This window comes from Brugia malayi, assembly GCF_000002995.4.
Source record: "Brugia malayi strain FR3 genome assembly, contig: Bm_v4_ChrX_scaffold_001, whole genome shotgun sequence".
NCBI lineage: Eukaryota > Metazoa > Nematoda > Chromadorea > Rhabditida > Onchocercidae > Brugia > Brugia malayi.
This window is the reverse complement of record NW_025062479.1, coordinates 21003256-21031141: the sequence shown is the minus strand read 5'-3', so window position 1 is coordinate 21031141 and position 27886 is coordinate 21003256. Positions and strand designations below refer to the sequence as shown.

Sequence of the window (27886 nt, the reverse complement as noted above, 5' to 3'; positions counted from 1 at the left end):
TATTTTGCGCCTTATTTAAATTCAAATATGATTTTTTGTTTTTGCTTCTTTTTTTTGATGGATATTTAAAAATATTCCAAATTTTAATCTAAAAAAAAAGTTATTTTTTATTTTTGCTTTGATCTTTTTTTAGCCTTTCTTTTTATTTAAATAAAATTCAAAAACGACTAACAAATAGATATTTCATGAAAAAAATAGAAAGTTCAGATCATAAAAGATGGATATTTAATCCAAGATTTGATTATATGATTAAGATTAAATTAAATTAAAATTCATTCTCTATAATTTTAATTAATTTTCTTCTTTATAATTTTTATGCCAGTTTCTTTTTTAAGTATTTAATTTATATGCAAAATATGGGAAATAATAAATCTGAAAAAGATGAAACATAAAAATCCATTTATTTCATAATGATATTATAATAGTTGGATGAAACTTTTATAAAACTAATACATTAAATTAATATATGATTTTGCATCTATTAAAAATTCATTTATTTCATACAATATTATCAAATTTTTTAAAGAAATATCCATGTAAAACTATTTCACTGATATATTGTGATGATTACGATGATAAGTAGTAATAATGATAATAATGATAGTGATAATAATAGTAATAATAATATTTTTGTTAAAGTTGCATCTGTTATGCAGATTGCGCACATCGTAAAATATTATTAGAATTCTTATAGGACGGATTATTCCTTCTGTCTTTTTGATAAATAAGGCACACATCTGTGATACAGATACAGATTTTAACTAGGTTTTTTTTTTTCTTTTTTTCCATCGAGCAATTTCTAGGACGAAAGTGGAACAGCTGAGGGTAAAACAGCTGTCATCAAATCTCTTTTCTAGTTTGTCCCTTAAGCCTTATATCTTTTATCCTTATCCTTAAAGTATCATTTCTGCTTTTGTACAATTAAAAAACTTTATAAATCTAGCATGAAAATTAAGATTTGCTATTTTTACAAAAAAAAAAGAAAAAGAAAGAAATTATCAGGCATTCATCTATCATTGATAAAAAATAAGTTTGATTTCATCTTTTAACACTTATCATTTCTATCAAGAATTATCAATAAAGTAGCGAAATTGTTTGTATAATTGAAATATCATAAGTTAGCTAATCTAAAAAAATCTAAGATTTTCAGATTAAAATGGTATTTAACTTCATTTATCCAACAATTGAAACGTTTCTTATTTATCTTTGAGATGTATTAAATGACAAAAGCGCAAAGGTTAAGAAGCTAACTGGACAGAATCATCTATACAATTCATATTATGCTTTTGAATACCAACTTTCTTAAGCTCATTTTTAAATTTAATTCTTATCTATTTATTTAATTTAGTGTAAAAGTACAGTTTTACTTTAGCAAGTCTGGTTGATCCAATTACTAATTAGATTTCATTAAGCAATTTATAATTATATAAATTGAAAGGGAAACTTTAATTCAATTGATACTAAAAATTAAATACATCAGTTACTTAAATAAAAATGAGCAAAATAAGAAATATTTGACCTTATGGATTCTTGTCCAATAAACTGGGTAATTCTACAAGCTTGATGCCTCAGAAAATAACCAAAATAATAAAGTTAATTCTTTGTAGCATTTGAATCATTGCATTTTGGCCTTCAAATCGATCATTGTTATATTATATTACACAATGAAATAAATTCTTTTTTCCTTTTATTTATGAGAGAATGTTTCAGCTGAAAGAGATAATACATTTTTGATTATCAAGCAATTATTTTGGTCACTTTAAATTAGCCAATATTTTTGGGCAAAGAAAATTCTTGCGCTGCTATCATCTATAAAACTTTTTTTGAATTACGGTATGTTTCAAGTGTGAAAGTTGACAATTGTTTAAACTGCACATAAAATTTTGTCTAAATTTGAAATTTCAATTTAAATCTTTTTATTATTAGAAAATCCATTAATAGAAATGAAGCACTATTATTATTATAGAAAAGGTTACAAATGTCACAATCTCGATAACAACTCTTACATTAGTAGCATCGGTATATTGATTTCAATAAACAATTTATCAAATAAATAATGGCAACAACAACAACAATTCAAACAGTTCGTTCGAGAGCTACAAAATCTGCTAGGTGCTCAAAAAAACGACGTGAACGAAAGCAAGTCCTCGAAATGCTTCGTAGAATGGTACCATTCGTTAATGAACATACACCGTTACTTGAATTACTACAAAAAGTTATTGATTACATTACCGAACTTCAGGTAATTTTTTTTTAGCTTACTATAAACATATTTAGTTTATTTATGAAAAATTTTTAATAAATTATTGAAATTATTTATGATTGATTATTCAGGAATAATTCTAACTTTTTAATATAAAATTTTAAAATAAGCAATTAAATTATAAATGTAACAGTGAGCAAGAAAGTAATACGAAATTTATAAAATAAAGTCTTCTTCTTTTCTAATCATTTATTTTCTCTTTTTTTTTCAGAGAATATTTCTGTAAATCTATAAGGATAAAGTGTAACAAAATTTTGAAATATTTTTTGTTTCTATTTTATTTTTTTTTTTATTTTTATTTTTTACAAAATAATAACTAAATAAATATATGAAAATTGATAATTTTTAAGTTTTCTCAACTTTCCTTCTTTTTTTTTCCAGGAACTTCTCAATAATCCGTCAACGAATGCAATCGAAAGTAAAGAAAATATATTACCACGGAGGTTAAATGAATCAGGTCACAAAATATATACCTATCATTGTACCTATCGCTCATCATCATTCGCTAAATCGTCTATTTAAATTAACAAAATTGTGCATCATCCATCTGCTTAGTGTATTGTTTTATGAAAAAATGACTGATGTTTTGGTTTATGAAAAAATTTTTTAATTTTAAATTCACTCATCTGTTTGTACCATATAATTATGGCCTAAGGTCTTGTTTCTTTCTTTCTTCATACTATGAGATTAAATTAATAAAGCAATTTTTCATTATCAATTGTAAAAAGAAAAAAATCAATAAAGATCGAGAAAACATTTGAAATAAATTTAAAAATAACTTTTAGCTAATTTAAATCCAAATATTTTAGGTTTTTTGGCAATTAAATTTCTGTTTTACTAAGACAAAATTAATGATTTAATGAATTTTTTAAAATCCATTCAATAATACTTTCATTATTTAATTAATTCTTCTTTTCTTTTTTCAAACAGATATTTTTGGTTTGTTCTAAAGTGTTGCAACTTTTTTATTTTCTTTTCATTCTTGATTTTGTACTTTTCTTTCATCGAATTTATACCTTATAGTTCAGATTTGAAGAAATCAGTCTATCTCGTTTCCTTTTGAACAAATATTTCTCAATGTTAAAGCAAATATCTCTTTCAGTGGTGGATAAATTAACGTATCTCATTTCAAATAACAACAAAAAAAAAAATTTAGAATTTTAGAATTAATCCAAACTTTTAAGAAAACATTTTCTTACATTATTTCCTTGCGCTTTTACATAAATTATAAATATTGTTGCAACAAATAATAAATATTCGCAATAGATTTTCACATCAAATAATTTTATTCCTTAAAAAAAAAAAAAACTTTCTCTAATGAAATTTGTCATTTAAGTGCAATTGAAGGGTAAAAAACAATTAAAATAAATAAATAAATAAACAAACAAACAAACAAACAAAAGGAAACTAAATAAATCTGCCAATAATCAAATTTTATCATCGCAATATAATGCAGAAAACATATGTCATCATTCTGATCCATAATTTGCTACAGTTACAATCCTAAAACAGATGTCCATCTATAAACGTGATTTTTTTTTTCAAAAAAAAAAATTTTATTGATAAAATTATTTTCAAATGTGATTAAAATTAGCCCAGTACATTTGCGCATTAAATATGACAACATATTAGCATAGCATATTGTAATATGAATTTTTTTTTTTTTTTTTTTTTGTTGTTAGAATTGACTTACGGATTAATTAAGTGCAAAATATTGGCTAAATATTTAAAGTTTTGATTGAATAATTTCACATATGCAAAAATTTTAAATAAACAACTTTTTATGCTTTGTAATTTATAAATGTATTTGCATCGATGTAAATTATTTTTATTGAAAAACTATTTCAACTTTTAATCATTTAAAATTAATTAGAGATTAATAGTATCGATTTTTTGAATGTAGTTTTTTAATTTCAAATGTTTCAAGTGTAATTAATTAATCAACTATCAAATATTAATCACTTAATTGATTTTTAAACACAAATTAATTAACATAAATCAGTAAGGGAAATTCATCAAAATACTAACACTTAAATTAAATTAATTGAATAAACACCAATTGAAGTAACAGTGAAAAATAATCTCTAACCTATGCTTTACAAACTAAATAACTTCTGATATCTGTTGGATAAACCAAATAACCTCTGACCTATGTTATGTTTGCTAACAATCTGGGAAGAATTGTGAAACGATGGAATTGTCAATAAATGGCGCCAACGAGGATAAATAAATTCCTTAAGTCAATATGAATAAACAAAAACTATCACATTTGGATCACTTCATGCTAACAGTGCTTGTGTATTTTTCCGGATCCGGAAAGATACACAAACATGCATATACAAATAACAAACATTGGTGGGATAAGAATGATTGAAAAATGATCAGTGAGGATAATAAATTAGGAAAATAAATTAAATTTTAAAAATTTTTTATTAAAAGTTTAAAATGAAATAATATTTCTTTTTAGCGAAAAGTATTATTCAAAGAAATTTCAACAAAAAAATTATGAATGGATTGACTGAATAAAATACATTGAATTATTTTATTTTTCTGATTTATTTTAAGAAAAAAAAATTAAAATTAACAATTCAATTGGAAGAATGAATTGTTTAGTTTTATTTTGTACTGTTAAAAAGTTTTATCATTTTCTCTGCAAAATAAGAATTATTGTTTCATTTGATTTGTATTATTAAGAAGTTTTAGCATTTTTTTTTTCTAAAAAATAAGAATTATTTTAAAAAATTTTCTCTTATTTTAGTTGTTTCGTAGTAATTATTATTATATTCATTTGATTTTTCGTTTTGCTTTTTGGTGGTATGAAAAATTTTAGAATTTTTTCACACTCTTTGTTTTTAGAAAAGAAAAATGGTAAAATTTTGAATTTGAACTAAAAATTTTTTGATATCGAACTGGAATTCAAATTACTGTAAATATATAACTTTCATTTAATCACTGCAAAAATAAACGAAAACAAAAGTAAATGGAATGAGAATAATCAATGAATAAATGAAATAAAAAAATTTGATGTAAAAAGTTGAAAGAAGAATTTGAAAAAGACAAAATAAAACAAAAAACAAAAAAAAAAAAAAGAGTAAATGAAAGAAAAGTTAAATTAGAGATATAAATAGGGAATAAGTTCAAAGGTTATGAATAATCATAACTTCGATTAATTCCACTTTTTTTTTCCTTTCTCTTTCTTTTTTTAACTTCATTATGATGTTTACTTCAATAATAACTTTAAATTGAAAGCGAATGCCACACGTAACCAAATTACGTACGCATCTGTTCTCATTATTTCAAATTTTAGTGTAAGCCATATGGTTAAATGACATTTGAATTACACGTCCAATTGATTTCATTGATATACCTGTTGAACACGTGTTCAGTACTTTCAACAAAACAACAAAGCTCATTTTCCTCCTTTTCCTTCTCTTCCTTTCTCCCTCTTCCTCTCCCTTTCTTCTTCTCCTTTCTCATACTGAAATGGAATTGATAATTTTTTCAAATGTTACCTTACTTTAAATAAAAATATTTCTCATTGATCGAAATTCAAACTAAAACTGAATATCACTTATTTTATTTACTTATTTATAGACTTTGAACATTAGCGTATTGTGTGCATTGTATTTCAAATCTTTGCAATGATAAGTTTGCATCAAATTTTTGAAACAAAAAAAAAAAAAAAAAAGAGAGAGAGAGAGAACAAAAAGTTGCTAAAATAAATATATTTTTCATATTAGAAATAAAAAAGAAAAAAAAAATTCTGCACATTTATAGATATGACTAATTCATAAAACACATATTGAAGTGAAAAAGTTAACACTATAAAAAATAAATTTATAAAGTATCAAAGACTGTCCTGGTTTTTCTCATTTTTAAAGATTATAACAAACAGATGAATCATTAAAAGTTTTTTTTTTTCCTTCTTTTTTTTTGTTATAATAATCATAGAAAAATGAGCTTTCTTTTGCTGCATTATTCATTTAAAAAGCTGATAGTGGAAATAATTAATAATATCATGAAAGAGTGTTAAAATCATTTCAATCATCTTATAAGCATAAAATACTACTTAAAAGGTAATGTCATCAAAAATGATGTCTCATAATAATTTTCGATAATATTTTAATGAGACATTGGTTAAATTAAGATTTTTTTAATATTGAAGAACTGAAATTTTACATATGTTTCATCTCAATTACATTTCTATTGAATTTCACATCATTATTTCGTTGCAAAATATTTGTTACACAAAAATTAGCATAATAAAGTTTATTCTAACAACGCCTTTTTACCTTTTTAAAATTAATAACTCAAAATATAGAATGATCAAATTCATTCTAATAGCAAATATAATATATTATAGCATAATAAAATGCTGAATTTTTGAGTATTTATTTCTGTTTTACTTGAGTAATCCCACCAATTACTCATTATTGAATAGAGTAACATATGAGAAATGAAGAACTTTGAGAAAAAAATCCGAAAAATTTATGATTTTAACAACGAAGATATATGCTTCAGTTTTCTTTTTAAATTTATTTACTAATTTTCGTAATATTTTCAATTTCATTTTGCTATTTCAGTCTATCAAATAGTAAAAAGAAAGGAATAAGAAATAGTAAAAAAAAATTGATAATTTCTCAAATCATTGAAATAAAATATACGACAATTTCGCATATCGATGTATTTCTTCCATTTTATTTCTCATATTCAATACAAAATGATTCTATAAATTAGGCCTAAGAATTTTATAAGGATAATAGACCTAAAATTGAGTGTAAAATTTGTTATTTGAATACCTTATTGTTAAGATATATGGAAGGACAAATCATTATTGCATTTTATCTATAAGAATTACGATGTCTCATTGAACCTTAAATTTGGATATTTGTAAGGAAAAATATATTTTGAATGAAAATTTTTTTGAATATAAAATAAGAAATGAAAATATTTCATATTCTCTTCTTTGATATTTTTCACTAAATTCAGTTTGTTGTGGTACTTCGGAAAAATGTTTGTTTACTTCTGATCGTACAGTACGAGAAATTGCAAAAATAGCAGCAATTGCGTTCTACTGTAATCAGTGTTAATTATATCAATGATAGTAGTAAGAAAATGGTTTAAGTTTAATTTTGAAAAAACAGAAGAAACAAAATAAATTGTATGATAAATAAAATTTTTGAGAAAAAAAAATTTTTTTTAATTACAATAAAAATATATTTAATTAACAAACTGTTGCAAATTATGTTTGCGTAATTATATCTTAACTTGATTATATCATAATTTTCATTTCTTCATTTAATATTGCAGCAAATAGATTTAAATTTTATTAACCAAAATATACGATATAATCAGCATTTTTTATTAATTAAGAATAAAAAGATGTCATTTTAATTGTTGCTTTTTTTAAATATTTGTTAGTTTTTTTTTTTTTTGTTTTACGGGCTTTCCTTTACCTACCTTTGCTATATCATTTAGAAATTTTCTGAAGCGGAAATGACGTGATAAGTGATAAATTCTGATCAAATTAATTACTGATACATTTGCACGAGGAAGAATCGTTTGTGATTTTTACGTGCTAAAAAGGATTAACTTTTCTTTTTGCGCAATGATTAATAGCACTTGAACGTCAAAAATAAAATTATCCACGTTGATTTTATTTATATTCAAATTATCTCTCTGTTAATGTGAAAGTTAATAAAATAATTTATAAAAGTTATATTCATTTTATATTTCTTTTTGGCGAAAAATGAACATTGATTACTATCAAAATTTTTGAAAATTTGCTTAATTTTCAATATCAATTAATGTAACCTAGAGATTTTGCAAAATTTTAATAAATATTATGCAAAGAAAAAATACAACAAATAATATTTGTCAATTAAAATTTGGTGATAAATTTGATCAATATGATCAATGAATTATTCTTCTCTAAAACATCTATGAATTTGTAAAAATAGAGTGTTAACAAATATCTCTTGCAGTATCACAGTCTGAAACATTAAATATTATCAGTATAATCAATGGATTATTCCTCTCCAAACTTTTTTTTCTTTTTTTTTTTTTTTTTAAGAAGTAGAATGATAACAAAATTCATATGCTTTTCAAACCATTCAAGTTATATTTGACGAGTAAAATTTGCGCCATAATTACTTAAATGGAACTTTTTGAAATGAAATAAATTTTAATAAGAAATCTTGCGTTTTAAAAATTAATATTATTTAGTTTTGATGGAATTTGATAACTTGATATGATAAAAAAATGATTACATCTCACAAGTTAAATCTTATTCATACTTGAAATTATTTTCCAATTATCACACTAATGTTTTTTTTTTTTCCTTTTTACAATATATAATCTCTATTTAAGAATGCGATTTAAATAAATTTTGACAAAAAAATAAAACGAAATCGTTTAGCATAAAAATTCAAATATCATTAAGCCAAATAATACAGATAGAAGTGTACAGTATCGGATTGTTGTTGCTTCATTGGGACACTGATCATTGCAGAGATCACCTTTACAGCAACATCCTAAACCATGCATACATCCTGCATCCTGCAATTGTACAAAGTAATTAAATATAAAATTAAAAAATTTAATTTAAAATGAATTAAATTTTCCATGTCTTTTATTAAAAAAATAAAACAAGGATTTTCCAATATTTTCCATTTCAAATAAATTTTTCAAATAAAATCTAGTTGTCTTTTTTTTTTTTTTTTTAATTTAGCAAACAATAAAGATGGAAATGAAGTGCATACAGAACAATTTAAGCTAAATTCATATGAGCCATAGTGAATAATTTCATAGGAGCATCCTCTGATACAAATTCCATCAGCTGCAATAACAATAAATTTGTACAGATTTTTTCTTTAAAAGAAAAAGAAACTGAAGAAAATAAAACAGAAAAGGTGTGTAAACATTTTTCAAAAATCGTTATCAAAAAATTGAGAAGCACTGAAAGTCAAATAATTCAGAAATTTAGAATTGATTCAAACTTCAACAAAACTTGAATGAATAAAACTTATTCAATTTATCGATTTATTACATATTATAAATTTGCATAAATGCTGAAAAGGAAAATTCATTAAAATTTATTTTATTTTTGAAAAAGTAATATATCTGTTAGCAGACCAAAGCTTTCTTTATGCTAATTGCAATGCGCAGAAATATTAATTGTAATTAATGAGAATTAATTACAAATAGAAATACCTCCAAATTTAGTCGCAAAACACATTTCATGCTTCTCTTGTTTTGGTGAACAAACTTTACGTGACACAGTTTTTCCAACACTTTCGTAGCATTGAAGACATTGTATAAAATGAAATAAATTAGCAAAAATAAGTGAATATGAAATGATTTGAAATTTCATTCTGAAATGAGCACAAAAATAGAATGTTACTTTATAAAAGTAATCTATTGATAGAAAGCAAGCATTGGGAGAATTTTGATTTAACTAACGATAAAATAAAGAGAAAAAAAAAACTACGAAATTTTTTCTTATTTTAATTCATCGATGAAATTTAATAATTAATGAAGCAAATTAATCTAGCATGAGTAATTCCTGTTTTCCGGGCTGTTTATTCCGGAAAGCATAGATTCTCATGCTATTCATTTCAATGTTTCTTTTCGTTTTTTAAAAACAAAACATTACTATAACTGACGATGATCATTGTGGTGTGTTTGTACCTGGCATGTTTGTATCAAAAGCTGAAAAATATTCCATTTTTAAACCATTCATAATCAACATGATTGTGAATCATCAAAACAAACAACACCTATACAGATTAAAGTAAAGAGAGAGAGGAAGAGAGAGGGAGACCTGGTGATATGGGATGTAACTGATACCAGTGTAGGAGTCATTTAGGTCTAGCATAGGAAATAAAATGAATTTAGTATCATTGTAAAAGTTATTGAGGCTTGGTAGAGGATATGAAATGTCAATTTGGCATTTACTGTAAAAGATTAGTTACAAATTTTTAGCAAGATATGCAAAGCAAATGCCTTAATAAATTAGGCTCTTTTTGATTTTCAATTGTTTACTTTTGTCAGATAAGGCTTTCCATTTACTTTTTTTTTTCTTTTAAATACAAATCACGTAGATAAAATCAAATTCTTAGCAAAGGTCATGAAAATGAATGAATTTTACTCAAATTTATCGGAATTACAAAGTTTTAAAATAACTGATAAAGAATGCTACCTCCTCGTAACTATAGCAACGGTAATTGGAATATGATTTATCCATTTGCTAGTTGTATCAAATAAAGCAATTATAAAAATTGATGATAAATTTTCGACCACCTATTATATATGTATGTGAACAACGATTCCAATTAATTTATTCCATTATTTAATTTCCACTTCCATTGCATATAAATTAAAGAATTTATCATTTATAAGAATAATATCTACATTGAAAATACGAGAAATTCTCACTTAATCAATGCAAAAATTCTTTAATTTAACAAAAAGTAAAAGAAAAAAAAAAAAAAAAAAAAAGAATTTTACGTTCAAGAATTTAAGATGTGAAAAATCAGAAAACAAAATAAATAAATAACATCAATTAATTTAAATATGTGGAAAAAATGTAAAACAAATCAGCTTTTAAGTTATTTCATGAAGAACTTTTTCCATTGATATTTGCTTTCTCCTTTTTTTCACTTTTTTTCACGTAAAACACATATTAAGATGAATGAGAGAGTGATACTTCACTTTATGGCTGCATCAATGAGCCCAATAATCTGTGGATAAAAGAAACCTTTTGGCTTGAATGATTGAATGTACACGTCACTTAGATGAAAGTTACACGTCACGTGCCGACAACTTTTATGAATACAACTAACTCACTTTGCATTTATCTCCGTGATTTATCTTCCGAGGCATATGGTATTTCACGGTCTATAACTACTTGGCCTTCATAGTGCCAAAATCATTGTATTTAATCTGTGGATGTGGACGTGGTGTTTACGTGTCATAGGAGCAGTGTTGGTTTAATAATTTACATGTTTATTTTCAATATGATAATAATTCTTCTTACGACAAATGAGTAATTGAGGTTTAATATGAAAACATTAACATTTTTATCAATTTTCAAAGACATCGATGTTATGGTGATGTAAAGTGACATTTATCTTATCATTTCAGGATAAAATATCAGTTCATTCAAAAAAATGATGCAGTTAACTGAAGTGATTTCAAATCTAACAAAAAGAAGAACTACAGGAAGTGATGACAGTACCACTGCTAATAATAATGGTTTGTGATTTATTTTCTTTTCATTTTTTTTTTTTTTTCATAAATATTATTTTTACTTTACATGCTTGAGACAGTTATTAAAATGTGTCGAAATCTTGTTGTTTTTTAATGTGTATTAACTATGTTTCAAATAAAACTCCTTTTATTTGATAGTTCATTTCATTTCAAATAAGATTTGCAAAAATGGTGTCATTTAATTCGTATAGTAATAGTGGTTAGTAGGGTTGTTGAAATGTATTATTAATATTAGATAAGATATAAGAATTATTTCATATCAGATATTATGTCGTTATTTTTTCAATTTACTTCGCATCATTCAAGTGGAAATTATATGTAATTAAATTAGAAACAAAACTAGAATGTTTTGAATATTTCAAGCTTTGCCCAAAAACAGAGTATGAAAGGATGTTTATCGAATTTATAATATATCAGTTTTCTTCTTCTGAACTGTATTTTGTAGCCTATACAATCTTTTTCTCCGGAAAGGAAACTTGAGTCATTTTCCTTTTTTTTTGTTCTTTTGTTAATCGGACAATTAATCGGACAGAACAAGAAGATATGGATGAATTTGTGGATGCAGTAGATGTGTTTTACGAAGAAAGCGAAAGTGATATCTATGATGATAATGTTCAGTGTATTGTTGCTGAAAATGATGATATGATCGAGAAGGATGAGATATTACATGAACTTGGATTGATGCTCAATTCTACATTAGCAAGCGATTATGATGGAGCTAATGTTGCACGTTTAAATGCTCATTTCTTGTGAGTGAATAATTTATTTTATTTTTTTACTTGGGTGCTATATTTTAATTATTATTATTTTTTTTGTAATTGAAAATGTTGGAAATTAATACATATCATTCCAAAATTACAAATTACATTACGGGAAGTATAGGTGAAAGGCATTCTATTGAATGAAAATTGGTAATGTAGTGATGGTTTCAGGTTTTTAAGTCGCTTGAATGTTCATTACATCACTTAATTTTCACTCTTTTTATATGAGTTTCTTCTCTATTGCTAGTCAACAACTCTACCATCGAATCGTTTTTATTTTAACCTTATGTGCTTGCATCTTTTCCACTTTAACCCTTTCTTTCCTTCATTTTAAATGAATTTTATCAAATATTTATCCTTCAAATGTATCTTTCTACGATTCTCTTGTTAGAACTAACATAATGTACAGCATCTCACTTTTTTAACTTATAGTAATGATTGGAAAATTTTGCTGGAAAGACAGGCAATTGAACTTGGTTTCCCTGGTCTTGAAGAACTACTCAAATCAGAATACATGAGAGATTACGTGGAACAAATATCGTCAGTTAATGGTGTTGCTATTTACGGAGCTGTCTCTAAACCTTCCAATGAACATATTCTTCGGAGAGTTGCTGATTGCAAATTAAGCGAGGCTCAGAGGTAAATTTTTACTATATTATAAAAGGTGTTCATTATGATGCTTCAGTTTATTGCTATTATATTGAAAATGAGGAATAATATTCAGTAAGATGTTCTTTTTGTTAAATCTAATATTTTTTTAACATTTGATAGTAATGCTTCAGAAGTCATAAGAAGATGGGTAGCACATTAAAAGGTTTTTTTATATTAATCAAGTAAGTAGTAATTGTCGAATTTTTCCTTTGAAATTTTCAGGGCTGAAAAACGACGAATACAGAGATTGCTGGAGCTGAAAAACCCTGAAAATTCACGAAATTTTCTAGAGGTTTATGCACATTTTATGTTGTACTTAGAGAAGTTTATAAGCTCGGTTTTTTCTTTTATGAATTGACAAGAGTCTAAAAAAAAAAAAAATGATGTGTTAAATTTTATCTGATATTTCTGTTCTGTATGATTCACTGCTAAAAGCAACAAGTAAATTTTTTATTACTACAAAATTGAACTTGATAAACTAGAGGTAAGTTTTCAAGTTTTTTACACAAATTTTTCTTTCTAAAAATTTGCATTATACTTTCATTTCTCATACATTTAGGGTAAACGTCGAATTCTGCAAATTTTGCTGGATTTGAAGGCATATGAAATGGAATTTGATTATCAAACTATCCGGGACGAATATATGAAACGTTACAGTACTAGTTTGAATGCTGCGGTTAATATTTGTTACATTTTTATTAAGTAGTGAATTTATTATACTTTTTTTCAGTTCCTTTATTACTGTTCTTCTTTAGGTATTCATTTCGAACAAACCTTATTTTAGGAGCACCAACGATTATTCATGAATAAATCGGCGTTGAAAAACTTTTTGAGAGTTTTTTATCGAGAAGTTATTTTAATTAATGACAGTCCCATTCGAATAAGACTCAGAAGTCCGGATATAAAAAGTAGGTATCTTCACTGCACTTCAGTAAATAATAATGAGTTATTTGTTATTTCTTGTACTTGTTTATCTAATTTATTGGTTAGTTTCTGCTTAGCTTCTAAGCATATGCCTGAAAAATTGCTCAAGAGCTATTCCGTTTTCTACTGTTGGCATTGAGAAAGTGATTAATAATGAATGCAAATGTCATCTATAATTGATATTTAATTATTTTATTTTGGCTCTACGACATTTTAAATTAAATTTAGCATTCCCATTTTTAGTACCGGAAGAAATAACAGAAGATCTTCGTTTGTTAGCAATTCCGTTTGTTAGCAATTTGGATCGATCATCTATATTGAACATTGTAGACAAAGGTTTATGCTTAATTTTTCCCTTTTCAAGTTTTTTGATACAGTCTGCTCAACTTTCTCCTTCTTCTGCTACTTGTTCGATGAAGTTTTTGCCATCATTAATCAACTGCACAAAGCTACCAGTCGAAGTAAAGACAGATAGCCAAAATGATGTAGCGATTTAAGCACTGTGATTCATGAACAGAAACCATATCTAGGTAAATTCAGGTTATTGTTTGTGAAGTAAGAAATAAAATAGTTTTGCATTAAATTCTGATATGATTCATTTACTTACGAAAGTTTTAATATTATGGATTTATTATGGAAATTGGCTTAAAATTATCCATCTTTGTAATAGTACAATGAAATTCCACACAACTTCTGTTAGTGAACTTACACTTAACCTTATTTAGGAACAGTAAAATATTCAGAAGATGTTATCGCCTCTGGTGAAAGTATTTCGAAGGTAATGAATCATTATTTAATTTTAAGCAGTTCAGTGGTCACCAGTTTTAATTTTTGCTGTTGATATGATTTTTTTTTTCTTTTTTAAAGTGTCTAGTCTGGTTTCGGATTTTATATACGCTTATGAATGTGTGATATGGTTTTTTTTTTTTTTTTTGATTGATGGATAGTTTTTTTTTTTTTTTCTTTTTATTATACATTAATTAGAAGATTCATTTCAAAAAGAGAGGTATTTTTACCGAATAATATATGCAAATTTTGATAGATCATGTAAGATACAAATGTTTTGAAATCTGCAACTTGTAAACGGATATCCGATATTCAAGATAATTTTTCGGCATAGTTTAATGCAGTAGAAAAGTCTTTTTTTTTCAAAAAAAAAGAAAAAGAAAAAAGAAGGGTGAACTCGAAATTGGACTATTAAATTGAAAACTATCTTGCACTTTTCTTTTATGCCTTTTTTTTTTGCTTATTTCATAAAATGAAATTTAACAAAGTATAGATAACCAAAATGTTTCTTTTGATAATGGAAATAAATTTAAATAAAAAAGCCTGCTGTTAAATGATGAATTATGGTTCTATTGAAATCATTCTAATTGTCTTTCTATTCGAATAATTAGAAAAGTGCAAGAAGTCTATTTGATCGTTTAGTTAAACTAAGATGTACACTATAATGTATATACTTTGTCGTGCATTATGTATCAGAATTTCTTTTTTTTAACTTCAGAAACAAACAATGGATAAAGAAACGAACAGTGAAGATAGACAAGTAAACAGTGCGAGGCATAATGGGAATGCTGATGAGATTAATAACGTGATGCTTCATCATATACCTAAAACGTGTATGCCAGCTGATACGAGTAAAATAATAAGTATTCAAAAAAATGATCATGATAAAACACATCGAAAATCATTGGTAAAATTTCACTTCAGAAATTTTTATTCTAATTTTCAGTCGCTCAAATGAAAAGTGCTGAGAATTTTATTTGTATATCTTTACAGTGATGCGAGCATAGCAAATGTTGATCACTAAAACTATTTTTTTTTTTTTTTCTTTCGATTTACCATCTGATTATACTAATATATTATTGATGCTAAAATCGTATACTTTATTGTTCTATTCTTATTTTAGCTACCCAATAAGTGATGTATTATTTTCTTTAAGCAAGCTTTCATGTTTTCGTATTTTCTAAGTAGTTTTATGCTGTCGATCAAAAAATTATGACAATATGTTTTTTGCACTTTGGATTATGATTTTAGAGATTTTTCCACTTGATTAATTGTGGTAATAAATTGAAAAGATTAGAGATTATTATATTTAGCTTATCTATGAAGGATTTTTTATAGGAATCAGTCAATTTGAGTGAGGATAAATATACGGGTGATGAAGAATCTCCTGATAGTAGTGATTCGGAAGTAAAAAGTTCTAAAAAGTACCAAAGAAAGAAATCTAGAAGGAACTTAAATACATTCAATATGCCTTCAATATCTTCAAAGGTGAATGAATCTTTGGCAAGGAGTTTTTATTTGTTTCAGTAAAACTCATTTGTCTATTAAATCCGTTTTAGTGATTAACAGCAATTATTACCGATTATTTACAAAATAATATGTGCTGAGTTTGTGCCATTACAAGTGTTTTCTCCCTTCAATTTTTTGCTTAATATAGCAAAAGAATATTATAACATTAAACTACTCGAAAATGAAGTCGTAGTCAAAGTTTTTAACATCATTTTGCTCCCCGCTGTTAACAAAGTTGTGTAAAAAATATTGTAATTATAACAGCAGAGAATGCAATAAACAGTAAATAAAATTGACGTTAAATTCCACATTAGCTTGCTTTAAATTTTTTTTTTTTTTTTTTTTTTGGTAAATAGCATATATAGATGGAGCTAAGGGTTGCTTAAGTTACTTAGAGAAAAATACTAATTGCTTGAAGAACAGTTTATGGGATTGATGGATAGTGGAGGAAACAAGATTAGTGTTAGTTTTCTTTTTTTTATTTATTTTATTTTAAACAGCATATTAATCTATAGCATGATAGAAATTAATCCAAATAAATGAAATTTTGCGTTCGGGTGCAACTGTTATATTCAAGGGCCCTTATTTGTGGATGAGATAGCTTTTCCAGCAAATTTCCTGAAAATTTTCAAGATTTTTTGAAACTATTATATACGGATTATTTAGTAGTCGTTATTTTTCGTTTACTTCTTGCAAAAAATGCTTTTTTTAATATTTTTTTAATGGTATTTTATTCTTTTTATTTTTGTTTTCATCAGCCAGTGCCTACTTAATTTTATTCTTTAATGAGTGATATAAATGAGTTTGATATTATGCAAAATTTTTCACTTATTTAAACTAAAAGTTCAGGATCTGATTTTGTTTCTGATCAATAAGACACATCTTTTCCTAAAACTAGTTCTCGGTTTTTCAGCAGTCAGTAAAACGTCTGCCGATTGGTGAACGTTCCTTGCATCAATCACTCAATTATTCCCATCTTCCAGAGCGTAATCCGTTCTCATCATCGTCTATTAGTTTTAGCAATAAAAGTTCAGCAGGATTGATTCAGGTCAGTTACATTGTTATTTTTTGGATAGTAGCAGAACAGAAACAAAAACATTCCCATATCAATCACTACATTCTTTTTTTATTACTTTAATAGTTCTTTCCAGTCAGATTTTATCATCAACTTAAGGGTTATTTACTGAAAACACCTGAGTGACTTACGTTCAGTCATTACCTTGCAAGAATATCGTCTAAATTCTGTTGCAAAATAGCTATTTTATGTATAGTTATTTTATTGCAGTCGTCCATTTCTGGGATTTAAATTTTACATTTGCAAATTATCACTGCAATATGTAGTAAATCTATCACATGGGATTCAGTTTTCACAAGGAAGGTTAAAACTTACTAAGCATGTTGCTTTTTGTTTAGATATGAGATAGGATAAAATATTTTAGAGGCAGTATTCTTCGCAGTTAGTTGCTAATAACAAACAATATAGTGAAGAATATCATGGAACACAGTCATCTGGATATCATGATTTTGTTCAATTTGATCGTACCCAAGAGGTAATTATTCAATTTCTTAATACATCTTTTGTTAAAAGCGGTTTAAATAAGGAATAAAATGGGCGATTGTATTCTTGTTTCACAGTCTTAAAGTATATATATTATTAGTATATATATATTATAAATATTATTAGCGAGTTTGTAAATTTTTAGTTGATAATTAAAAAAAATACGGTGAAGTTGCAGTGTGTTAGTGTAGATAGGGTAATGTTAAAATTTAGGATATTTTTAATTTATAAAATATAACTACAGTACTAGGTCTGTTAAAAAAAAAAAAAAACTAAGATCTCATATGAAAACATAAAATTAAGATCTATAAGCTTTTGAATTACAAAAGCGATTTTAGTCAGTCATTAGAATGACAATTTCATTTGATCATTCATTGATTTTGTTCCCTTAAACTTCTGTCACTTTTTTTTTCTCAATTGTCAAGAAGGATTCACTACTGATAATCCTTTGTGATGTATTAACAACCCGATGGTCTAATATTGAAACATTAATCACTGCTACAGTTCATACTAATTTCTACTGGTAAAATCATGAATTGGGATAAGAAAAAATCATGGGATAAGGAATAATTTTATAAGGTAACATGGAAAGGAGCAGTCGCATTCCAATTAAGCTTGTGAATTGGCGGAGTTTTACCATCTTGCACTGTTGTTCTGTCTATCTTCAAATGAATGAATCACTGCACACATTTCTGATTGGATAAGAGAGAGAGAGCGAGAGATGTGAGACGTTCTAATGTTCATTTATGCACGTGCAGTGATAACGTGGGAGGCGAGAGATGTTCTAATATTCATTTATGCACGTGTAGTGATAACGTGGGAGGCGAGAGATGTTCTAATATTCATTTATGCACGTGTAGTGATAACGTGGGAGGCGAGAGATGTTCTAATATTCATTTATGCACGTGTAGTGATAACGTGGGAGGCGAGAGATGTTCTAATATTCATTTATGCACGTGTAGTGATAACGTGGGAGGCGAGAGATGTTCTAATATTCATTTATGCACGTGTAGTGATAACGTGGGAGGCGAGAGATGTTCTAATATTCATTTATGCACGTGTAGTGATAACGTGGGAGGCGAGAGATGTTCTAATATTCATTTATGCACGTGTAGTGATAACGTGGGAGGCGAGAGATGTTCTAATATTCATTTATGCACGTGTAGTGATAACGTGGGAGGCGAGAGATGTTCTAATATTCATTTATGCACGTGTAGTGATAACGTGGGAGGCGAGAGATGTTCTAATATTCATTTATGCACGTGTAGTGATAACGTGGGAGGCGAGAGATGTTCTAATATTCATTTATGCACGTGCTCATTTTAATATCGCTAACGTTGGGGATAACAATTCACTGAGATACTCTTTTCCTGTAGGTGGGAAATACGTTCTTTTTGCAATGTATACTGACTTTTGTTTAGAAACGAAATCAAATCAATATTTTTGTGTTAAGGAAATTATTTAATGATTACAAATGATTCAACAGAATTATCAACATGGAACTAACATTTTTATTTATTTCTTTTGATACTTGGGTGCAAATTTCATTTGTAATCAATTTGTTTGTTTGTTTTTTTTTTTTTTCTTTCATGGACAAATTTTTCAGGAACATTTCCGTCATGATTTACTTTTTTGAACCAAAAATATTTTAACATAATCGATATAAATCACCATGATATTGACAAAAAAATATGGTTGTGCAAATAAATAAATGAATTAATTATATACATTAGCATGCATACTGAGAAAAAAATGTAAATTTTATAGATTCTGTAGAATTTATCATAAATTAACAAGATTTTCATATTATTAGAAGATGAGTGGGATGATTGTTGTTATAATGCAATTGCATCATTAATGCGTGTAGTTTGTGAGAAAACGTTACGTTTAAATTTATGTTTATATATTAGTTTCATAAATTTCAGAGTTGCATACCTGTAACTAGTATATATTTTATTCGCTCATCATGAGCAATCGCTTCTTTTCGTCTAATTTATGTCGAGTATGTGCAATCTTCACATTTCATAATTACATTCTATTTTAGTAAACCTATTTCTCTTCTTTCACTTCCTCAGTTTACTGCCCTTCCTTTATTAGTTTAAATTGGGATTTATTAAATTGAGTGATTATGACATATATAATTGTAACAGTATTTGAAGTTTATGTTGGCTGATAATTTAGAGGAGAGCGTTTCAATAGAATTTGTCATCTATACAAGTTTCATTGGAATACTGATGATTTTTTCCATGCTAAAGCATAGCATTTGATAATCAAAGAATAATCTGATAAAACCTTAGGTTTTCAATATTTTTTTCTGACATAAATTGTATAGGTATTCTAAAATTGATATATTATATTGTAGGAGGTGAGTAAACTACCGTATGGGTCATACAGTGTTCCTGATTCTACCAGTAGTCAATGCATTTCACGTCAAGGTAAATTTTTATTTTTTACAGAGCTTGCGAATAGAACTTTAATTTGGTTTGATTGTGATTGTGGTTTGTATTCATCAGTCAACTTTGCGTAATATGATTTAAATTTGACTCTTATTTAAGGCAGAAGTAATTTAAGTCTATGATTTACTTAATTTTGTCCAGTAATCCTTTAATAAAATTAATGGTGATGACCAAATTTTATGATTTTTAGTTTTTTTTTTTTCAAATATTCTTTTGATGTTCTGTTTATGATAACGATAGGAAGTACCGCTAGGAAAAAAGTGGTTGCACAAAAGTAGTCAGTAGTAAACTAGTAGATTACCAGTTAGTAACTGTCCTGGTGCAAACAAATTGCACCAAATTGAATAGCGTATTTTAATATTTCAGTAAATGACATTGGCAATCATCGCAATTCGAATGAGAATTTTGAAAAGCCATCTGCAAGTGAGTTTCCTGCAACAGTTTTATTTTTCGTCCTCATGGATTATATTCCGTTATTGGCTGCTATTATTTTTTACAATTTTTGCGGAAAAAAATGATCAAATGTCTCAAAGAATTTATGCAACTTTAAGACAGATTCGCTGATTAATCAGCGAATCTGTTTTATGGATATGGATTTGAAAAAATAATTGATTCTGAAAAAAAAAAAAAGTTTTCTATTCTTTCTACTATCTCTCTACTATTTGTGATATCCTTAGTTTGATTTATAGAAATAAATATGAGAGCCATAATGTTTCGTTTTATTTTAATCTTTATTAGAAGTTTTGTCTTTCGTTAGAAGTATTAATCATAAGTTTAATTATAAAACAGATCATTCGGACCAAAATAGTTGGACAACATCTGTGCAACAAATGCAGCCTCATACACAGAGTCGATTTCAGGAGTATGTTGTTTCATGTTTATTAAATATAAATTTAGCAAGAAAAGTGCATTCCAGATCATGCTCTAACTAATGGTTTAAAATATGATTTTTGGATGTGTTGATCTTTTAGCATGTTTTAAATTAAATTTGTATTTTTAGATATAATCGGGGTTATCCTGACGATTGTACAGTGTTGAGAAGCATTCCATCGAACAAGTTTTTTTCTCATCTTCCTAATAAAGAAGTTTCACAGGTCCACTTATTAACATGAACTTTTTTTTTCGTCCTGCTATAAATTAGTTACAAATTATTACTTAAATTATGCTTATTGATATCGTTCACCTCATCGGGATTAATTTCTAAATCTTCTTATTTTTATATTTAATTTCAGTTTCGTGATAAATCCTCAGATTATAATAAATCCCCTGTAATTTGCTAATTGATAATCAAATTGTTGTAGTTGTCAAAACAAACACAAACTGATGAAGACTGGTTGGAAAACTTATTTGATGAATTGGGATGCTATAATTCGGTAATAATTATTTCAACTTGTAGTTTATAAACTAAATCAATTAGAATTTGGCTTAGTATAATGTTTTCATTTTTGAAATAGATCTAGAACTGTTTAAGATTCTCAAAACTGTATTTTGAAGTTCAAAGTAATCTAATTACTGCGACCGCATAAATATATTTGCATGCAAACTTCACACAATTTTAAGGATGTTAGGCAGATTCATAAATTAATTTAGTGCTTTAACTCATTTATTATATACCAAAACATGGAATGGTCTTTTTTTTTTCTGACTCTAATGGATTTCCTTATTTTATTTCAATAATTTTTCTAACCGATTTGCAACTTCTTAATTTTTAATACTTTTCAGAGCAGGAACCCACTACAAAAACTAGTGAAAGTGATAAAATTACTGTTGGATATACGATCTCCAAATCCAGTTTTGGTTCGATTTTTTGTAATTTCTATAATCTTATTTTCTTTTAGTTGGTTGTACTTAATTGTTTCGAGTTTACAGAATTTCTAAGGGTTTTTTCTTTTTTTTTTTAAAGTTAAGTACATTAGTGCTGCGCTGTGTAAATTATTTTTATTATAGACTTTTTATTATAAAATTATTTTCATTATAACCTGTTTAACTTCTGAAGTTGTCTTATTACAAATCACAACGCTAGTGTTTAAATGTTTTGAGTGCTCGAAATATTGTATGATTGTGTAGGATGTAGAAAGGAAAAGAAAAAGAGAAGCTCTCACGTGTACTTCAGCTCTCAGCATTACCGCAGCTTGTTGGCTCATTTTACGGTACTCCGCTAAATCCAGCAGAAGATCAGAATTATCGGAAGACATGGCGAGAAATTGTGAGAGATTATTGTAGTGCAGAAATACTTATTGCACCGTTACCGAATGGTGAGGTTAGTAAAAGCACTAAAATATTAATTATACATGTGAAAAGATTGGTAATACTGAAACTTCCATACTAAAATAAAATATTTCATATTGTTAAACAAAGTTCTGAAAAGCACATTTGATAAATGACATTTATAAATTTTCTCTGATCTAATGTTTTGGACTTCTAAAGTTTTTGCAGTAATTTTTTTTTTTTTTTTTTTTAATCTTTATCTTAGAATAATCTCGAAATCATTTACAGGAAATATTGATTAAGAAATAATGTTATTGCTGATTGGTAAGAAATTTCATGGGATTTCAACTAAAGAATATATTAATTTTGCAAGTGCCCAGTGGTTCCAATATTCCCGAACCTTATTTTTGTGATATGTATTTGTTTTTAATTCTCGTCCAATGTTGTATTTTTAGGTTGTTAGTTGTGTCCAAAAAACCAACTAATAACTAAATGCTGTAAGTCGAAAAGCCTTTGCTTCCAATTATTTATTCCTAGGATAAATGTATGAGGTGTGAAGTATGAGTTTTCTTTTTTCCCTGAACCATTTTTTTTTTCAGTTTATAGGTGAAGATTTACGGTTATGGCTGAAAACAATAAAAGTTTTGAAAATTACTGTGTTTTCTCACTGTTGTATTGATATTTATTCGAAAAAATATAGTAATAAAACTTCTCGAAAGTGTGCTTTTAGAACTTTTTGTGTTTTTTCCCTATTTAAAAATTTTAATATGATTGAAAAAAGATGTTTATTTTTGCAAAAATATAAGCAGAATCTTGTAATGCTTCCCGTTCTTTATGTTCTTTTTTGCAACTTGTATTTTAATTTGGATTCTTTTTGGTAATTACGATGGGGTGTAAGTTTTTTTTCATTGGATTTAAATAAAAAGTATTACAATCATATGGTTTTCGAATAAAGCTCCCCAAAAAAAAAGAAAGACGGCATGTGGTGCGTTTTTATTTTACGTGACATATCTGGGTGACATAATTTATCAATAAAAATAGATATTAAAAGTTAATTTAACATCGAATGTTGACAGTAATGGCAAGTTGGGGAAAAGTTTTGTGTTTTAAAGAATGACTGGTATGTTTCTGTTGATCTTTGCATGTATATATATATATATATATTATATATATATGTGTGTTATGTATGTGTGTATATCTGTCACATTAGCATTACTCAAACCTGTCAAATCAAAAAAACTGTTAATTAGCTATAAACTCGGACTGATTTTGTTACACTAGGCAATTGTAAACTTAATTTCCCATTTTTATTATTATTTTTTTTTTAATACCAACGTTTGTTCCTTTTGTTAACACAAAAATAAACTTAAAAATGAACTTTTGTATTCATTGTATCTTCTACAAATTATTTTTTTTCGAAAATATCTTCGAACAGATTTTACTTCTGTTCCATAAATTGCATTTAAATCTGGATAAGAGAATTATGTTGAGTTTAAATGAACTGTTATGAATAAACAATTACAATGGAGCGAAGACATTTCGTAAGATTGTGACAGTTATCATTTTAATTCTTCCACCTTAAGAATATGACTGAAATTTTAACCGAAATATATAAGTAAAATTTGTAACTAAGATTTCCAGCAAACTATACTAGCTGAGAAAGTTGTTAAATTTCAAATAAATTTCAGTGATAAGTTGAGATGGTAAGATTTAAGCTTAAATGTTCAGCGCATAAGTTTAAGTGAATTACCTGTGAATAAAAGATGCATATTTATCATTGTTAAATAATTGATAATACTGATAAATATGCATATATGCTGTATTCCGATGATTGTTGAGTGTTTTTTTGTTTTTGAGTGGATTTACATTATCAAATAATCAATGGAATTGCATAACGAAAGAATCATTTAAAAATTATTTAAACAATTGGAGTAGTCTAAACTCAAAGAATTAATTTTTCTTTGCTTTTTAAAATTGTTTTAAATTCATTTTGTTGTTTTAGTTCAAATTTATACGCCCAGAAGTTTGTTTTGTTTTATTTTTTTGATATGAAGTAGAAAAATAATGTTTCGCACGGAATGAAAGTTTCTGCCAAAACAAAACAAAAAAACAAAAAAACGACAATTCATTTATGAAAAGAGAAATTGAGAAAGAAAATGGAAAAGAAAACATGATAAGAGAAATGAAAATAAAAAGAGAAATTTTAATGATTAATTGAAACTTTTTAAAATTTTTTTGATGATTAATTGAAATTTATAGCAATTAAACGATAAAGTTAAAAAACATTCTGCTGTTTCTATCATTTATTTTTACAATTAAATACTAAGGTTCCAGAAATAAAACAAAACAAAAAGAAGTGATATGATGTATTTTTTTAAAGAAAAAGACTTTTTAACTTTTTTTATGATTAAGTAATTTTCTGGTACATACGTATAGCTGCAAAAGTATTTCATTTAAATAAAAAGTTAAACTTTCGTTTTGCCTTCATTTTATCCCAAACAATTTGTGATTAATGAAATGAATGTTACGGTGGAACAAAAAAATTTTAAAAAAGTGAAGAAAAACAACTTTTTTTCATTTCAAATTTTTCATCTAAAATGAATTTAATACATAACTTTGTATACTGTTCATCACAAATATATAATGTTAATTAATTAATTAAATAATTAAGATATTAAGTTATATTTCAGGTGATTCTGCAGCTACACGTATGTACTAGAAATTATTTATTAAAAAAATCAAAAACTCTTTTTTTTAAACCTTTCAAAGAAACACTAAAATATTCCTTCTGTTTTTTTTTTTCATTTGATTACCTTATGGAATACCGGTATGAAATGAAAATTTTTTTTTTTATGCCTCTTTCTTCTTTCCTTTTATTGCACGAAATTTAATTTCCTCAACATAAATAGAAGATTTACCGAAGAATTAGCATTGGTATTTTACATTCCTAATAAAGTATCATTTGCGTGGTACTTTTTTTTTTCTATAATAATACTTCTTTCATACTTTTAAGTGATAATTAATTAATGAATAATAATAATATCATTTACTTATTAATAATTTATGATAACAATTTGATAATTGGTTGAAATGATTTCAATTCATTTCTTTTTCAATTCACATTTAGTTAGACAGAAAATTGAATATTTTTGAAACAACTCCTCGGAAAATAAATTTATTAAAGTGAAGTATGACAACTTTTTTCCTGTTCTTCACTCAATCAAATTTAATTTCCGAATTGAATTTGATTGACGTTTTTTCTTTTTCAAAAATATCGAAATAATGTATGCATTTAAATTTAATAAAATTGGACCTGAAATGAATTAAATTCAATCAATTTAATTTCCATTTCCGTTTCCATTAGTGATGCTTGTTTCATTGAGTATCATTATTGTTTTCAAAATAAAATAAGCACTAATAATTTAAAATATATTAGCTGATTAAAATTTGTATCAGTTGTTATATTATTTTATTACTTTTAAGTTTTTCCTTTTCTTTTGCATTCCGTAACATAATTGGGATTAAACTTTCAGCAAGCAAATTCCAAATTTCAACTTCAACTGCTTAACAACATATTTAAGAAAAAATGGCATGCAAATGCTAAAAATGCTTTAATTTTTTTTTCTTTTGTTTCTTTTTTTTAACTTCAATTTTTGTTATGTTAGGATAATTTTCCTGCAAAATGCCAAAAGATGCATCTTTTTAAATAGATAACAAACATGTAACAATATTTAGTGATAAATGTAGTTTCATTCGTTGATAAAAATATCAGCAAATTATCAGTTACTGTTTGGAATGGAAATATTAATAAATCATTAGTTACTTTTTGGAATAAAAATAATAATTTGTATGTCTGTCTAAAATACTTTCCTTACGTACTTGATATTTTTGAAATTTGTAATCAGTAAACATGATTGCAAAACAAGTGATGCAGTAACAAATGAAGTTAATAATACTTCCTTATCATAATTGAGATGAAAAAATCATTTATAAAATGAAAAATTAAGTAGTAATAAAGCAAAAGAGAGAGAAAAAGAAAGAGAGAAAAAAAGAAAGAAACGAGTTGTTGTTATCTATTATGTTTGCTTGTTCTTACCGTCAATTTTAATTAAAATTTGCAAATAAAAATTGCTTTTAAAAAGTTGAATTTGAAAAACTTTCAAAAGTTTTGCTCATTTTATTTTCCATTTTTTCGTTTTTTTTTTTTTTTTTTGTTGCTCTAATGATTATTATTATTTCTTTGTTCTGTTCAGAAAAAAAAAGAAAACGAAAAAAAGAATTAACTGTGTATAATTATTAAATTTATCTAATGCAGTAGAGAAAAACACAAAAAAGCAAAAAAAAAAAAAAAAAAAAAGAAAGAAATGCTTATTTAAAAGAGAAATTGAATTAGTTATTATTTGCGCATCATTTTTATCTTTGGTTTTGTTTTTCAGAAGCATTCATTAAAAGAAATGATGCTACTTTTGCGCTTCAGCAAACTTTCATGGCGCTATCAGCAACTGCTTCTTGCACTTCTTTTAGCAGTAGCAATATGTTATGCTACTCCAATGAAATATAAATATGATCCATTTGTGATGGATGTTAATACATTCCTTCATGCAAAACGAGAATCCGGTCTTCTTTCCGCTGACGCATTAATGAATGATGATGATGAGACTAGCATCAGGAATATTACCGCTTTAGTCCGTTCTAAACGGAGCTGTTGCGGTTGTTGTTGCTGTTGTTGTTGCTGGCATGTTTCATATTTAATTTTCATTAAATTTGATGAATGGAAATTTGCTTGAGAATCAATTTGACAATAATATCAAAAAGTACAATTTTTGAAAGTACAGAGAAGTCGTCAAAAGTCAACCTGGATTACAAATATATACTTTCAAAATTCATATATTCCAGGTTTAAACTTAATATCATCTTATCAATTAAATCATAAATTAAAAGTTAAGAATGATTGAGTTATTGCTACTAATCCTACTACTATTATTATCATTATTGCTAGTTATTATCATAGCTACTACTACTAATAATATAAAAATCTCAACCATACATATTAATAACGGAAAAATGTATGAACCAAAAAAAATTTTTTAATATTTTAACTTCTAATTATTGCTTATCCAAAGTTTTAATATTAAAATTCTTTCAAGTAAGTGGTATAAGAAAAAAATTGGAACGTATTTAATAAAATTTCAAAAAATTAATTAATATCAGTTATCTTAAGCTGCTGCTGTTGTGGTAAAAAGAGAAAGCGATCAGTTAATGGAACAGAAATAGGTCAAGGATCATTGTCAAGACGTCGTCGTGCACTTCATGATCTGGAAAGATGGAACTATATGCAAAATACGAAACAGAATATTCGTAGTGCTCTTCTGGAATTGATTTAAATATCAGAAAATTAATTGTAACTGTTGCAATTATGAGTGAAACTTACTTTAAAATATTCTTTTGATAAAAAACTAAATGTAACTTTGATATAATTTTATTTCAAATTATGATTTTA

General features: G+C 26.1%; 4 protein-coding genes across 7 annotated transcripts; 3 read left to right on the top strand and 1 right to left on the bottom strand.

Moving 5' to 3' along the window:
• Positions 1-2056: 2056 nt before the first annotated feature.
• Positions 2057-2785, top strand: Bm10209 (Uncharacterized protein; the record flags this gene model as incomplete). Its single annotated transcript, XM_001895249.1, has 2 exons — positions 2057-2242; positions 2645-2785. 2 exons carry the CDS (start codon positions 2057-2059, stop codon positions 2783-2785), a joined length of 327 nt encoding a protein of 108 aa, XP_001895284.1.
• Positions 2786-8677: 5892 nt separating this feature from the next.
• Positions 8678-9635, bottom strand: Bm13388 (Uncharacterized protein; the record flags this gene model as incomplete). Of its 2 annotated transcripts, none has more annotated exons than XM_043075608.1 (3): positions 8678-8821; positions 9025-9101; positions 9476-9635. In XM_043075608.1, 3 exons carry the CDS (start codon positions 9633-9635, stop codon positions 8678-8680), a joined length of 381 nt encoding a protein of 126 aa, XP_042931542.1. The 2 variants fall into 2 exon arrangements, with proteins under 2 accessions (XP_042931542.1, XP_042931543.1); XM_043075609.1 differs by having other exon boundaries at positions 9476-9500.
• Positions 9636-11433: 1798 nt separating this feature from the next.
• On the top strand, positions 11434-22695 carry Bm8967 (Uncharacterized protein; the record flags this gene model as incomplete). Its single annotated transcript, XM_043075607.1, has 20 exons — positions 11434-11518; positions 12066-12282; positions 12727-12933; positions 13168-13237; positions 13505-13621; positions 13730-13853; positions 14113-14205; positions 14595-14647; positions 15374-15562; positions 15994-16143; positions 17078-17212; positions 17604-17714; positions 20085-20157; positions 20545-20601; positions 20968-21040; positions 21179-21272; positions 21480-21551; positions 21901-21975; positions 22292-22438; positions 22675-22695. The coding sequence occupies 20 exons, from the start codon at positions 11434-11436 to the stop codon at positions 22693-22695; spliced, it is 2163 nt and encodes a 720-aa protein (XP_042931541.1).
• A 4145-nt stretch (positions 22696-26840) lies between these two features.
• Positions 26841-27770, top strand: Bm269 (Uncharacterized protein; the record flags this gene model as incomplete). Of its 3 annotated transcripts, none has more annotated exons than XM_001893038.2 (2): positions 26841-27121; positions 27608-27770. In XM_001893038.2, 2 exons carry the CDS (start codon positions 26841-26843, stop codon positions 27768-27770), a joined length of 444 nt encoding a protein of 147 aa, XP_001893073.1. The 3 variants fall into 3 exon arrangements, with proteins under 3 accessions (XP_001893073.1, XP_042931539.1, XP_042931540.1); XM_043075605.1 differs by having other exon boundaries at positions 26937-27121; XM_043075606.1 differs by lacking the exon at positions 26841-27121 and adding an exon at positions 27158-27282.
• Positions 27771-27886: the final 116 nt, after the last annotated feature.